The sequence below is a fragment of the Ursus maritimus genome, unplaced genomic scaffold (genome assembly GCF_017311325.1).
Source record: "Ursus maritimus isolate PB19 unplaced genomic scaffold, ASM1731132v1 scaffold_17, whole genome shotgun sequence".
NCBI classification, from domain to species: domain Eukaryota; kingdom Metazoa; phylum Chordata; class Mammalia; order Carnivora; family Ursidae; genus Ursus; species Ursus maritimus.
In genome coordinates, this window is record NW_024424119.1 from 45238140 (window position 1) to 45253466 (window position 15327).

The 15327-nt window shown below is 44.0% G+C and overlaps 1 protein-coding gene across 1 annotated transcript in view; it reads right to left on the reverse strand.

Annotated features, from left to right (window-relative positions):
* The window catches only part of BRINP1 (BMP/retinoic acid inducible neural specific 1), a 123790-nt gene that overhangs the window by 46230 nt on the left and 62233 nt on the right, over positions 1 to 15327 (reverse strand). The window contains exons 3-4 of the mRNA XM_008698837.2: positions 10234 to 10403; positions 7276 to 7381 (exon numbers count right to left, since the gene is read on the reverse strand). Coding sequence (XP_008697059.1) covers positions 7276 to 7381; positions 10234 to 10403 — 276 coding nt within the window. The remainder of the gene's footprint in view (positions 1 to 7275; positions 7382 to 10233; positions 10404 to 15327) is intronic.

The following is a 15327-nucleotide window of genomic DNA, read 5'->3' on the forward strand; positions in this document are numbered from 1 at the left end:
CCATCAGCATGTAGAAGTGTCGTGGCTCCTATGTTAAAAAAAGAAGAAAAACTCCCAGACTCGCCATTGCCTTCTGCTACTGTGACATTTGTTGCATTACTCCTCTGTAGAGTCTCTACATCCCCTTCACTTCCTCTCTTCCCACTCTCTCCTGAACTCATCCCACTCAGGCTTTCACTACCATGATGCCATTGAAAGATCCCTGTCAAGTTCACCAACGACCTCCGGGCTGCTTAATCCACAACTCAGTTCTCAGTTTCCATCTTAGTTATCCCATCACAGTTGACCACCATCTCCTATTTGAGGAACATTCTTTACTTGGCTTCCAGAACACCACACTCTCATCACTTCCTTTCCACTTTCCCGGCCACTTCTTAGCTTCCTTCTCTTGTTCCTTATTATCATCCCACTATCCCAACCCTGCAGTAGGAAATTCCCCACGGCTCAGTAACTGAGGTGCCTCGTTTTGTTTTCATCTACCCTCTTCTCCAAAGTCATCTTACCCAACCTCACATCCTTAAATACCATCTCTATGCTAACTTATATTTCTAGTTCTGCCCCCAACCCCGACTTTCCAAATGCCCACTCAGCATCCGCATTTGTATCTCTAATAGACTTCTCAAACTTGGTTCACCCATCTCCTCATGTCTCATCAAAGGTGACCTCTCCAACAGTCTTTACTGTATCAGTAGAGCGATTCCATCACACAGCCAAACTTTGGGATCAGCCTTTGCTTCTCTCTTTCTCTCGCAAGTCTTTCTCAGTCCACTACCAAATAATGTCAGCACTACTTAAAAATGTACCTACAATGCAATCACTCCTCAAAACCTGCATCACCGGTATCGTGGTCTCGGCCATCATTTTGTCTCACCTTGGTAAACACAATAGCCCCCGAACTGGGTTCCTTTTCTGTGTTCTTGCCCTCTCTGCAGTCTTTTCCACACAGCAGTCATAGTGATTCATTTAAAATGTAAGTCAGGTCAGGTTACTGCACTGCCTGAATTTGCAAAGGCTTCTCATTTCATCCAGAGTCAAGTCTAAAGTCTTTTCCATGGTCTACAAATTTCTACATGACCTGTTCTTTCACCATCTCTTTGATTGTAAAGAAAATGTATTTCTTTGTTTACTTGTTTATCGTCTGCTCCCCTGACACCCACGCACTAAATACGAACTCCAAAATGATGGAGACTTAGCTTATTCACAGCTATATATTCAGCTCTGAAAACAATATCTGACATGTAGTTGATATTCAATAAATATTGCTAAATGAATGAATGTATGAATGAATAAATTTATGGATCATCCTCGATTTCAGCAAAATATTCTCTCTGCATCCCTTTCCACATCAGTGAGCTACTAAGGCAGAGCTCTCTCTCTGTATACCTCACCAGATGGATACGAGATTAAATTACACGACAATGTCGGCAAAACATTCAATGGGCTTCTTGGAGAGAGAAGTATAAAAATAAGAAGTTATCATTATGCCATTAGCGTTATTACTAACAGTTTGGCTGTTGCTGTTTTGACTACTAATAGCCTGAGATCATTTCTATGATCCTGTCGTTCTCACTCCTAGTGTCCTCCAATCCTCTTCTTTTTTTTTTTCCTCTTTTCTTCTACCTTTGCCCTGTTCCACGAGCAGCTGAGGAAACACCACAAGGTGAATGCCATCAGAGTGCCATTCGCATCATCCTCGACCCACCAGAATAAACCTCTGTAGAATCTCCCCTCCCAGCCTCCTTCAGCAGAATTCGGAGAGGAGAGAGGAAGACAGAACACCAGCATTTTGAGAAGGAGAAGCTCTGAGGTCAGACTGTCAGGGTGAAATGTCAAGCTCAATCACTTACCGAGTGCCCTCTCTCACCCGTGTCCTCACCCAGAAAGTAGGGATGCTTATTTACCCCTTCCTCGTAGGAACGGTGTGAGGCTTAAACATGTAACAAATGTAATTCTGTGATGCAATTAAATGTAAGTTAAGATAAATAAAAACCAACAGATGACGATGAATATAATAAAAATAAATTCGCACAGTCCCTGTCACATAAGGAAGCTCTGGATAAATATTATCTGTCGTTATTCCTGACTCCTCTGCCCTCAGTCCGAGCAGCTGTCTTCTAGCTGGGCTGGACCACCTCCTGCTCTTTTATGTCTCTGCCTTATTCATGTCTTCTCTTTGCAGAGGATGGCGAGATGGAGCACATTATTAAATAAATGTTTAATAGACGCATATTATATACACAGAAATGTATACATATGATTCATGTGTGTACAGAGCTATGAATTTCACAAAGTAAACACACCCCACGGGCTGCCGTCCAGATCAAGAAACAGAACATTATAAATACGCCCAGAAATCTCTCCCGTCTCCTGTCAGTCCCTTCTTCTCCCTCCCCAACGGTTAATGCCCTCTGAGCTTCTAGAACAATGCATTTGTTTTCACTGCTTTGACCTGTAGAGAAATGGAATCATCACACTGTGTACGCTTTTGTGTCCGGTTTCTTTGACTCGATGTTACGTTCATGAGATACTTCCATGTTGTTGCATAGAAGAGTAGTTTATTTTCTCCCATTTCTGTGTCGTAGCCTATCATAAGAATGCGTGACAATTTATTTATCCATTTTCTTGTTGATGGGCAATTGGGGGCTCTTTCCATTTGGAGGCTATTTTGAATAAAGCTGCTATGAACATTCATGTCTTTTGGTGAACATAGGTCCCATTCCTGTTGGGCACATTCCCAAGAATTGTAATTTCTGAGTCACAGGACAAGGACATATTGCGGTTTTAGTAGATACTGCCAAAAGAGTTTTCCAAAGTGGTGGGACTAATGTATTCTCCCACAAGCAATGCATGTAAGTTTCCACTGTTCCACACCATCACTCTTTGATATTGTTAGTGTTTTTCATTTGAACCAGACTGGTGGCTGGGTTAGAATACTGAATTGTGGCTTTAATTTACATTTTCTGAGGCCTAGAAAAATTAATCACCTTTTCAAATCTTTATCTGCCATTTTAATATTCTTGTTTGTGAAATGCCTGTTCATGTCTTTTACCCATTTTCTCATCTTACTGGATTGTCTGCTTCTTTCTTGTTGGTTTTAGGAGTTATTTATATATTTTGCATAAGGATTATTTGTCAGATACATATATCACAAATATTTCCTTCCACTCTGCAGCTTGTATTTTCATTCTATGAATAGCTATGTATGATGAACAGAAATTCTTAATTTTATTTTTTTTCATAATAATATTTTTATTATATTATGTTATTCACCATACAGTACATCCCTGGTTTTTGATGGAAATTCTTAATTTTAATGTGGTTCAATGTATCAATCCTTTTCTTTATACTTAGTGCTTCTTGTATCCTACTGAATAATATACCAGCCGATCCAAAAGTCATGAGATAGTCTTCTGTATTATATTTAAGAAGCTTTTGTTTTATTTTACCTTCCACCAAGAGAATGTTATTCTTCCTCAGATATTTTTTTCTATGACTCCTCTACCTAGCCAGTCCGAGTGAATTATTCCCTTTCCTGAATCTCCGTAATGGTATGCATCATTTTCTTATGTCTATTATATTACATATTACCTTGAATCTTATGTATTTCCCTACCCTTCCTCTCGGTCTCATCCCCACACTCCATTCACCAGATTACCCAAATTCTTCATGGTCTTCTCACCAAATTCTGGTCAAGTAACTTTAAAACTGGTCTATTTCTCTCAACCCCAACTGCTACCTTCATGGTCTGAATCTGTGACATCTCATCTCGAGTGCTGCAGTAGCCCCTCACTGGTCACCCACCACTAGTCTACCCGTGTCTACGTAATTGACCACATGACAACCAGAGTGATCTTCCAAAAATATCAACCTTTTCATGCTACCTCCTTTTCAAAAACCCTTTCACGGTGCCCATTACCCTCAAATTAGTGTTCAAGTCATTAATGTGATCCAGAGGCCTTCCAGGATCTGAAGGATTGTTTGGTCTTTCCCACCATTGGTGTCTCTGCTTTAATCTCTTGAGACATTTTCATTTCCTCCTGTCCTCCTTTATAAAGACCCTGTCTGCCTCCATGTCCACACCCCTGCCTCCTCTTCATCCTCCAGTTCTCATCCTATGCATCATCTCTGATTCCCTAGTAGGTTAAGTCTTCATACTGTCTGATGGAAGGAAGCCCCAGAATTTTTCTCCACTACCATTCCTTATGCTTATTATTGTCTGTTGAAGCCCATCTTCTCTGATAGAGTGTGTATTTCCTTGGGACAGGAACTGTGTCTGTCTATTCACCACTATAACCTTATGCCTAGTTCAATGCCAGCACGGGTTCTTAAAAAATATGTCTACCTATATAGATATATAAATATCTCTGTAGATATCTATTTATACATATGTGCTTGCTGAATTGAGTTGAACTCATTGTTGCTCATATCCTCAGGGTTCAGCATTGGATTTGGCACATAATCAGGCTCTATAAAGGTTTGGTGATTCACCATCTTTAGAAAACCCTAGAATCAGTAATGAAAATAACTTAGAGACCACCTACTTCAATTACCCAACCCAGTGGAATGATGATTAAACAATCTCTATAACAGGGGCGCCTGGGTGGCTCACTTGGTTAAGGGTCTGCCTTCGGCTCAGGTCATGTTCCCAGGGTCTTGGGATGGAGCCCCACATCGGGCTCTCTGCTCAGCAGGGAGCCTGCCTCTTCTTCTCCCTCTCCTTCTGCCTGCCACTCCCCCTGCTTGTGCTCTCTCTCTGACAAATAAATAAATCAAATCTTAAAACAAAAACAAAAACAAAAAACCTCTGTAACATTGCTATCAGATGTCATTTACTTATAACTCTCTGATAATAGAGAGTCACTACGTACTTCAGCAGGCCATTGCAAGTTTGGGCATGAATGTGCATTGGAAGATCTATTGTATACTGAGTTTAAACTGAGATCTAGCTCATCCCAGTTAAAAGCTGGGATCCTTGTCATTTCCTGCAAGTAGATCAGGTTTGGCTCATTTTATCCACATTAATGAATGTGACTAGATTTTCTGCAAGACGTATCTGCAGACAAATTCTATTGCCCCAAGTCAACTCTCCTAAGCTATTCATCATAAAACAGCCTTCTGCAGGCACACTGTAGTGTCTTAGTCCCCCTCTTGAATTGGGATGCCCAGACTTGGACCTAATTCTCCAGGTGTGCTCGGACCAATCCAGAATAGGACAAGGATGTCAGCCCTTTTGGGTGGACAACATATTTCTAATAATGTAACCAATGGCGGACCTGCGTTTTGGAGGACTGAGGCTTCTACCGTAATTGCTTATTGGGAAAAGGAATTCAAAATAAGATGTGGAAGTGAATATTTAGAATGAAAAAAATTGGGGACACAGAAGGTGGGGGAGCCCTGGACCTTAAGCTTCATTAGTTCCATGGTAAATCAGCCTCTAAATGTCCCTAAGCTCTTAATAACTTCCTGGTAACATCTCGTTAATCCCTTCTAAATTTACTCCAATTATAACGCACAGGTCTCTCCACTGCCAACACGCACAGCAGGGTTATCGAGTGCAGGCTGGAGCCCAGCTTCCCGGACTCAAACACTGCTCTCACGTCACAAGGCCGCCACAGGTAGCACTGACACTGTGAAGTTGAAAATCCTGGCACGCCCAAGGCAGACTGGTCTTTCTTATCTACTTTCTTATCAGGTTATTACCAAACCCGCCATCCACTGTTTCCTCCACTAAAGGGGACAGGGTTATTCTTCGCGTGTGTCTGAGGTTTTGTTGTGTTGTGTTTTCTTTGAACACTAAGCCACTTCCTTGGCCTGAAATTCCTGGAGGGGTTTCGTTCAGTGCTCCCAGGTGACACTGCCAAGCCCTCCCTGCGCCATTTTCCAACCATCTTCTATAACAGGAGCATGAACCAAGGGGTTGCCAAGGAACCGGAATACAAAAGTCATATTAGGCTCTGCTCAGCTCCACCTGCCAATCTCAACTCCACTTTCCTCCCACTGACATTCAGAATCACCTTTATCAGACACCTTTCTAGAAGGTCACATTTTTAGTCTGCTCAAAGTTAAAGCATGCCTTTTTTTTCTAACTATAAAGTTAATACATGATCGTCATAGAAAAGTTAGAAAAAGAACTGGAAGCCTAAAATAAATCATCTGCAACTCACCATCCAGAGGTAACCTCTTTTAACATCTTGGCATCTTTCCTTGCAATATCATTTTCCCTTATCCTTTCGCATTGTTAAGAGCATGCTATATATTCGGTCAGAAACTACCCATTTTTAAACAAATACCGGATCAAATCCCTTTCATACATTTTTGTCAATTCTTATCCATAACATTTTCATAGCTGCCGAATATGATATTGTATGGATACTGCATGCTTTGTGCAGTCTGCTCTTGTGGAAAATTCAGATCTTTCCATTTTTTTTCTATTATAAATTATCCTTTTTAAAACAGCACTATCTATACTCAAAGCCTTGTATGTTTTCTCCTATAATCTCCACACTTCTTTACGATGAATTAATAAGGGTAAAATTACTGTTTTAAAGAGGATATTTCCCTTAAGGTCAGGAGTATATATGAAGCGCCTAATAGGGACCTGACATAAAAAAAGACATTAAACAGATACACATGTTTATATAGATCACCAAAGTCATCCCATAATTGTCACGTTCCTGCTAGCAGTGCCTGAGTATGTCTCTGTACAGCCAGCCAGCACTGAGTGTTCTCATTCGTAAACTCTTGCGAAAAGCACACACACAGACACGAACACATATGTATGTGTGTATACATATATTCAAGACCACAGATGATTACCGAATAAGGAGAAAGAAGATTACACAGAACCAGCAACGCTAGGAAATGCTCAATAGTTCTTAAAATTCAAATAACACCTGCCAAAATACATTGAAAATCAAACACAATAATATAGGAAATTCTGACGGTAAGATATGAAACTTTAATATATATTAGGTCTGGAGCATCTATAAATAACACTGTTTAGACATTTTCATCTAAATAATCGGATAAAGCTCACATTTTCATACTTTATATCTGAAAACTAATTAATAATCATGAATTTAATGTCCCGTATATGTTAAAATTTTAAAAAGGCATCAGGCATCGTAACCTGTCTTCATTTCCATATTCCTAGTTTTTAGCGATTTCTCAGTCTTTCATCTTCTTCTCCATGCTCCCTCCACATCATGCCTCCTCGAAATCCCCGGTCTCTCCTCCCCCTTCGCCCTCTGGTCCCGACTCTCCAGGGCACCCTACCTTGAAGATGCAGCTTGCTCTCCGTGCTTTGCAGAAGGACGGAACTCACAGAGTCCAGATTGTCATAGCTGTTACAGCCCAGAGGCCCGGTGCGTGTCTCTGTGACCTGGAGTGGATATCAAGGGTGACAGGTGTGAGACAGGTGCCCTTGTCAGAGACTTGTGAGACAGGGCCCCGCTGAGTCAGCCCTCAGCGGAGCAGAGCCGGCAGAGAAAGCGTCCTGGCCTGAGCCAATGGCCACTTCCCGGGCACCTTGCCTGGCCAAGGCCACACCTGGGCTATCACCAAACGGACGTCGGGGTAGCAGGGCAATCAAGTTCACAGCCTGGAGCCATTCCCCGGCTCTCGCTTCACCGGGTCACTCTACGTATGATATGAATTAACGAGTTGAAGCATAGAACATATTTCAAAAGCACATGCTTTGCAATCAGGGGAATCTGCATCGAATGCTAACGGGGCCCTGAATTTGCTGTGCGACCTAAGGAAGTCACTCAACCTCTCTCGGCTTCCGTGACCCGAGGCTAGTAAATCCTTTCCAGGAAAGTTGGGCGACGAGACATGATGGGTGGAAATGCCTGCCACATGGCTTACGTCCAAACACGGGCATCGGATTTCCCCAAATCTCTAGAATCGGTCATGGATACATATGCATTATTAGGCAAGACCAATAAAATTATCCCTGTTTTCTACATATGTTTCATAACCTTGAAGTAAGCACGGTTTAGGATGAAGAGAGGTTCCTTATCCTTTTCGCCTTGACTTCCCACGACTTAACACAATTATTTATTGGGTAGTTTTGAGGTTTGCGTCCGATTATAAAGACACAGCATTGGTTGTGGCGTGACCTGTAAGACGGCCACACGACTGTTCAAATGCCAGCTGTGCCTTCCTCCAGCTGGGACACCTTGCGTCAGTAACCTTCCCTTTCTCAGCCTCAACGTCCCCATCTACAAAATCCTCTCGCCCACCGCAATAGGTAAAGAGATCCTATTTTGGGAGTGGTTAGCACTTGGGAAACAGTGTATATAGATGAAGGGTTATTAAGTTTTGGTTTTTTAAGCAATTTATTCTTTTTTGGGTACACCCTCCTAATATAGCTGTTATGGAACGAGACTCAAAACTACCAATTCATTTTGCGAAGGGGATCCTGGGAAAGAAAGCTCCGGGCAGAACTTCCTCACCCGGGGTCGGCTCCTACTCTTACAATTCTAGCCGGCTGGGTCTTGAGGTGGTGTCAAGAAATGGCAAGAAAAATCCAAGTCCCAGACTGAGTGTGGAAGACATGTTGGCCTAAGGATGGCTTCTTGAGTGGCCTCTGTGCGATTTCTCTGAGAAATTCCTTGTAAGGAGGCAGGCTGTGCTTCCAGGATGCACGAAAGAAGATTATCTTCTGACAGAGCTTCGATATCTCAATTCCACCTTCCATCCGGGGGGCGGGGAGAGAACCATTTGTTGATAATGAAAACCAGGCCTTCGCTTCACTTCGACTCTGATGGCTTCATAAAGATCTGTCTCTCTGTGCCGAGTTCCCTAACAACATAATCCCCCCCAATAGAGGAGATTCTTCTTGGATAAGCTGGCTCTTTGTTTGTTGATCTGATTTATTTCTCTCTTTCCTACCTCCCTCCTCAGTAACTCACTCCCACATTTTTTCTCTTCCCTTGGTCAATTTCTAACTCTTCTGCCTGTGTCTTCCTCCATCCACCCCCCCTTCCCTGCCCCCCGCCACACACGTTTTCCCTAGAGATATTTTTGAAAGTCTTAATATAAGGGTAGGTCTGTACTTAATTCAGAAGAAATTAGATCGAAGATTGAGGAGTAGAATGCAGGTATGATCGGGTTTCAGAAAATGTGAGATGCAAAAAGTCTGCACTGAAACCGTGAGAAAAACTAATCCTTTATATCAAAAATACCTCCCTCATTGTCTTTAGAAAGGTAATCCCTGAATTTATTGCATTTAGAATAGAACCTTCTTTTTTTTTTTTTAAGTGTCTGTGCTCCAAGGCACTGAATTGAAAGTCTAGAGCTGCTCTACTCAACGTGGCTATTTAAATGAAAATTAATTAAGATGAAATAAACTTATAAACTTAGGTCCTCAGTAGCCACATTTCAAGTGCTCCATAACCCCACATGACTAATGGCTGCTGTCTCGGCCACAGTATAGGGTGCGTCCACCATCTTGGAAGGGTATATTGGGTAGTGTTGGTGCAAAGGAGTATGGGTCAGCACATGACTGCCCTATTTAAATAAAACTTTACTGGCACACAGTCATGCCCACTTGTTTGCATACTGTCCATGGCTGATATTTGTGTTACAGCTGCGGAGTTGAGTTATGGCAACCTTGACCGAATGACCTGCAAAGCCCAAAATTTTTATTATCTGGCCTTGACAGAAATAGCTGACCTCTGGTCCAGTGAGTAGAATTCTAGTCCCTGTTAGGTACTGTAGCTGTCTAACCCTGAACAAAAAAGCATTTAGCTCTTGGACCTTAGTTTTCCCATCTGTAAAATGGGGGGGGGGTGAGTAATGGGATGGAAAACACAAGTGTTTAACAAATTAGTGATCTAGGCATCAGCAATCTGCCTCTTGCTAGCTCTAGATCCTTGCAAAAATCATTTACCTTCTGTAGCCTCAGCTTTTTTTGACCTGGAAAGGGAACCTAAAAATGATCCACACAGGAGAACTTTGAGAGTGAATGAGAGGATGGTTGATAATTACGCCGCGACCATAGCCAGGGCTGCCTCAGCAAATCGGCACATGTGGCCACCCTACCGGCAGTGCTCATGATCTCACAGGGCCTTTGACCACATCAGTCAGAGTGGCTGGTGGGGGCATTGTCAGCGTTAGCTCCATGGGTATGAAACCGGGGATTGCGTCTGCCCGTCGGCTTTCAGGATACCTGACACATGCAGTATTGTTGTCTTAGGAACCTTCCACCCAATCCACCCTCAAGCCAACCTTGATTGCTCCAGTCGATATCTGGATCTCATGGAGCCTCCTCATGGTGCCGTCACGGTCGACAAAGTAGGATGACGCGAGCTGGTGCAGAGCTTCAACGCTTTGAGTGGCATTCCCTGACTTCCTGTCGAGGCGACTTTTGTCCATGTACATGGTCAAGGCCTCCTCCCCTGCATGGAAAAGGAAAGAAGTTCAGGGAGCCTATCAAGCTTTGGGGTGGGAGGAAAGGCTCCAGGGCCTGGCTGCTGACCATAGCCTTGACCTTCCCATGAATTTTGCCCCAATTCCCTTCTGCCTCTGAAAATCAAGAGCACGGTGAAAGAGAAAAGTCCAGAAGTGGCTGTAAGCACCAAGTTCTAGGGGGACAAGGATCATGGGAAGACTCTCAGTTGTCAAGGCTGACCTTTACCAATCCACCACGTAGTTCTCACCAGTGTCAATGCAACACAGCCCACCTCCTCTCCTTGAGGCTCCATCTCTCCCCCTGTAATATGATGGATTTGCCCTGGACACTCCTTTCCTCCTCCTGTTTTCTCCTCCTCATCCAGTTTTCCCCTCCTCTCTGCACCCTCCTTTCCTATTCTCTCCTTCCTTCCTCTTTCCCTTTCTCTCCTTCTCCTGCTGTTGCCCCTTCTTAGACAGATGGATGGACTGATGAATGGATGGATGGCTAAAGAGGGAGATAAGATGAGAGAGAAAAAGAGAGAGAGAAGGGAGACATTCTTTAAAGACAGGTACAGAGAAGGAAAACTGGGTGCCTAAAAGAGGGAAAAAATGATTTGTCAGATGAGTGAAGTCAGACACCGTCTACATTGACCAGTGCCCAATCCCTTGCACAAAGCCCAGTGCCTGGCAGAGAGTAGATAGTAAACAGTTAATACATCAATGTTTTGTAGTTCAATCAATAGATATTCTCATTACCTACAAGAGCCAGGCACCGTGGTTCTGCGAGCACAATGCACAGATAGAAAACTGCATCTGGCGGAGAGAGGAAGTGAGAAGAAAGTCAGGTATAAGGAGGGAGATTAGAGAGGAAGAAGGAGAGAGGGGCTGGAGAAACAGAGAGCAAGAGATGAATGCAGAGACTCACATATTTTATTCCATTAAGTTTTCCTTCGTAACACGTGTTAGACTACTAACAGTACTAGCTTCTGGTCCCTTTCATTTGGGATAATAAGATGTTTCATCAGAACTTCAGAAAGGGGGGTCCAGAAATGCCTACTAAACAGATGTGACCCTTATATGTCTGGTTTCACCTTCTATTAACTGTGAACTTAGGGATATTTCTTAACCTCTCTGTTCCTCAGTTTATTCGTTAACAAAATTAGGGGAAGACTGGCACCTACTCCATCGAGTGATTCAGAAGAAAAAATTAATGACACTTGTCAAGTCCTTACAGCACGGTCGGGTTCGCTGTCGTCATCAAACTCGCTTCAAGCCGTAGTGAAAAGCGGTCCCTGGAGCAGGACTACCTGGTCCGCACCAGCTGTATGAACAGTCCCTCACCCTTCCTACACTTCCATTTCTCCAGGTGCAAAACTGGGGGCAGGGTTGTCATGGGATTAAATTAGCCAAATGCAGAAAGTACCCTGAACCCCGCCTGCCGCGTACACGGGAGTGTTAAAGACCATTACGTGATTACTGTAAAATATCAGTTGTATGAGATTTATCCTTCTGTCTACTCAACCCAAGAAAATAGGAAAATCAGAGAACAATGTCGTCAATATTTTCTGAGGACAAAAGTCTGATCTCTAAGATGACCGAAATTTCTTTAGGATGCTGATTACTTTTTGAGTTGAAGAGAAAAAAACAAAAGAAAACAATTTGCTTTCGGGAGACTAGTGATTATCCTAGGCAGGGCGCACAGCCCTGACCCACGGACTAATTCCTGGGACTCCGATCCCTCCATGACTCCTTCTAGAACTCAGTTCCATTGCTGTTCAGTTTAACACATGTAACCTCCAGTCTGTCTGTTCACTGCCGTCTCCCCCCATTGAGTTCCAGCCAAACCATTCCTTCTGTCTCCATGATTTATTCTTGCTGATTTTCCTCTCCCGGGCTCTCCTCAAATGCTTCTCTCTGCTGAGAATGCCTTCTGTCCCTCTGCTATCTGACCGTTGAATTCCTATCCAGCTTTTCTCACTTTCTCTTACCCTTCCTCCGCTGTCCTTGACCTGGCATACTCCTATACACTCTTCAGAACCCAGTGCGCCACCATCTTTCTGGTGAGCTTTCCCAACAATGCCCTCACCCCGAGAGAGATGTAATCACTTTCCCTCTATGACTCTCTACCTTGTCCCTTCAATTTAGCTCAGCACACATGCGTTGAGGCGTTTGGCAAGCACTGGGGTGACAAATGGATAACATATTGTCCCTGTTTTAGAGTCACTGAGTGACTACAATTATGCCGTCTAAGATGAGAGCCACCCGAAGTGTGGCTCTCGGGCCCTTGAAATGTGGCTAGTTGTAACCACATAGGTGTAAACTACATGGTAGATTTCCAACATCTGAAAAGTTAAAAATTATATAAAATACTTCATTAAGAGTTTATCCTATTGATTACACATGGAAATGCTAACACTTAGAATATACAGTGTTAAATAAAATATATTGTTAACATTGATTCTCCCCTTTTTCTTTTTACTTTGAAAGATGTGGTTGCGAGAAAAATCTAAAACGGCATATGGGGCTCACACTTACATATCCAGCGGACAGTGCTGGCGGAGGGAGACAGAGACGCGAGCGGCGCATTTCAGTTTACCAGGCGGAGAGCAAAGGGAGAAGGATACAGAGAGTGGAACGATGCCCAGGAGAAGGGTGCCTGCATCCCCACTGGGAATGTGGACTGCAAGGCACTGATGCTCTGGTCTTTCCAGCTGCACCCCCTGGCCGCTCTATGCTCGATCCTGCATAAGCGCGCCCTGTTTTCTCATGGGGAGGGGCTTTTCTTTTATTTTCTTTTTTTTCCCCCTCCTAACTTCTACTCCTCCCTCAGATGTCTCCTAAGACAACACCTCCTCCAAGAAGCCTTCCCGGAATCCCCCACTCTTTACTTAAACTAGATCAAGAGCTCTAACTACGTGCTCCCTGTCTCTTTCATTTCTCCAATGCACTACCTCCCACATTTCCTGGTGATCGCTTGCTTAATAGCCTAGCTCCCTCGCTAGAGGAGAATCACTGTGAGGTCAGGGAGGAGGTAAGAGGCCTTCCTCATTCCACTCTCAAGTGCTTTGCAAATGATCAGAGTATTTGTGGATGAATGAATATATATGGTAGTCAACCGAATATACAGTGTTCATTGAGCGACATATCTGCTTCAAGCACTAGAATGAAATGTCCCGATGAGAAGATTCATCATCATCAAAATTAACCTTTGGGTCCCACACGCCTAGATGTGAGTTCAGAGGAAGACACTCATGTTTGCACTTTCCTGTGAAGTCTCACTGGTAATGCAGAAGGACGTGATCTTCCGTCCTTCAGAATCCACAGTGACCTGAATAGATTTGGCTTAGAAAGGACTCTCTATACAATTAGACAAAGAATTCCAGGAGGGTGGGTAATGGCCTGGGGGAGCAAGGAGTCTATGGATTCATTTGTAATGTTCCCGACGCTTCACCTAGGTCAGAAGAAGAAGAGATGTTCAGTTATCGTGGGATGGATGAAGGGATGGCTGGGGGGATGGCTGGGGGGATGGCTGGGGGGATGGCTGGGGGGACAGACGACTGAATGGCTAGATGAACAGACAGATGGGTGGAGGGGCAAATGATTCGGTATGTGGAGATGCTAGAAGTTACAGCCAGGAGGCAGAGGAAATAAATATTCCAAGTGTCAGCGCAGGCTCTCCATGGAGCCCGAGGAAGAGAAGGTGGAACAGGCATAGCTCCCTTTGGACTGAAAACTGGCAGAAGCAAGCCTTAGATCAAGAGGGGTTAATGGGCTTCTTGCTGCATTATTAAGACTTAATTTCTTGTTTATTAAGAGAATGTTCTGTTTAGAGTTGCTTTCCCATTTGGGCATTCCTGCAAATTGCCTCTTCACCCCACATAGGCCTTTCCTCCATCTCTCTGTCCTCCAGGGGATTCGCCTCTCTCTCTGCACCACTTCTTTCGGAGGGGAACAAAGTGGGACACAGGGGATGGGGATGAGGCGGGAGCCGATCATTGTACCTTGTGAGTGTAGAGGGGCTATTGCTCCTGGGTGGGGGAGAGGGATGCCCGGATTTGGGGGTCCCCGGAGTATCCCTCCTCCCTCCATTCTGGGCTCCTGTGACTTTATTCTCAGCCTTTCTCTTAGCCCAAGGGAGCTTTCCCAAAATGCAGGGTGGGGAATAATGAATATACACACAAACGTACACACAAGCACAAAAACATAAGCCCTTGCGCATAAACAGACATTCGTGTAATTTACACGCATTCATACACGTGCAACCTCACATATACACATATATTGTGCATCCAATCTGTATGCAGGAGTCCCGTGTGTATGCACGAGGGCGCTGCAGATGTACGTACGTCTGCATACAGATGAACTCAGGTCCAGGTCTAGGGAGACGTCTGCGCACATCTGTTTGGAGGTAGGCACGCAGTCTCGTGCATGCCAGCTTAATCAGGCGTATCACACAGACACCCAGGCTCCAAGGTGCTTCTTTCGGAGGAACGGAGGGAAACTGCTATCCCTGTATTCCTGTGTGTCATTCTAGACCCCCGATTCTTCCCTTACCACCTCCCATGAGAAAAGTCATTCATATCAAGTCCATTATGAGTTCAATCAATTTCACCAAAAACTTGAGGCGCCCATGGAGTTGGCATGTGTCGGCCCTCCTGCTGGCTTCACTTCCTCTTTCTCACTGCCTTTCCTTCCTCTTCTCTCTCCCTCAGGAGCCAAATAAGTGCATTCACTTGTCCTCCATGTGACAGTTGAGGATCGTGTTTTGTTGTTGGAGCATGCCCTTAGGAACTCACCTGACACCTCGAACAGCTTATCAGAGCATGTCTTCTAAATGAACATGGTGTTCTTCTTAGGAAAAATTACGGAGAGTAACATTGTCTGCACCTTCTTGTATTTAGGCAGGAAAACGGATATCTAGACGGGCAA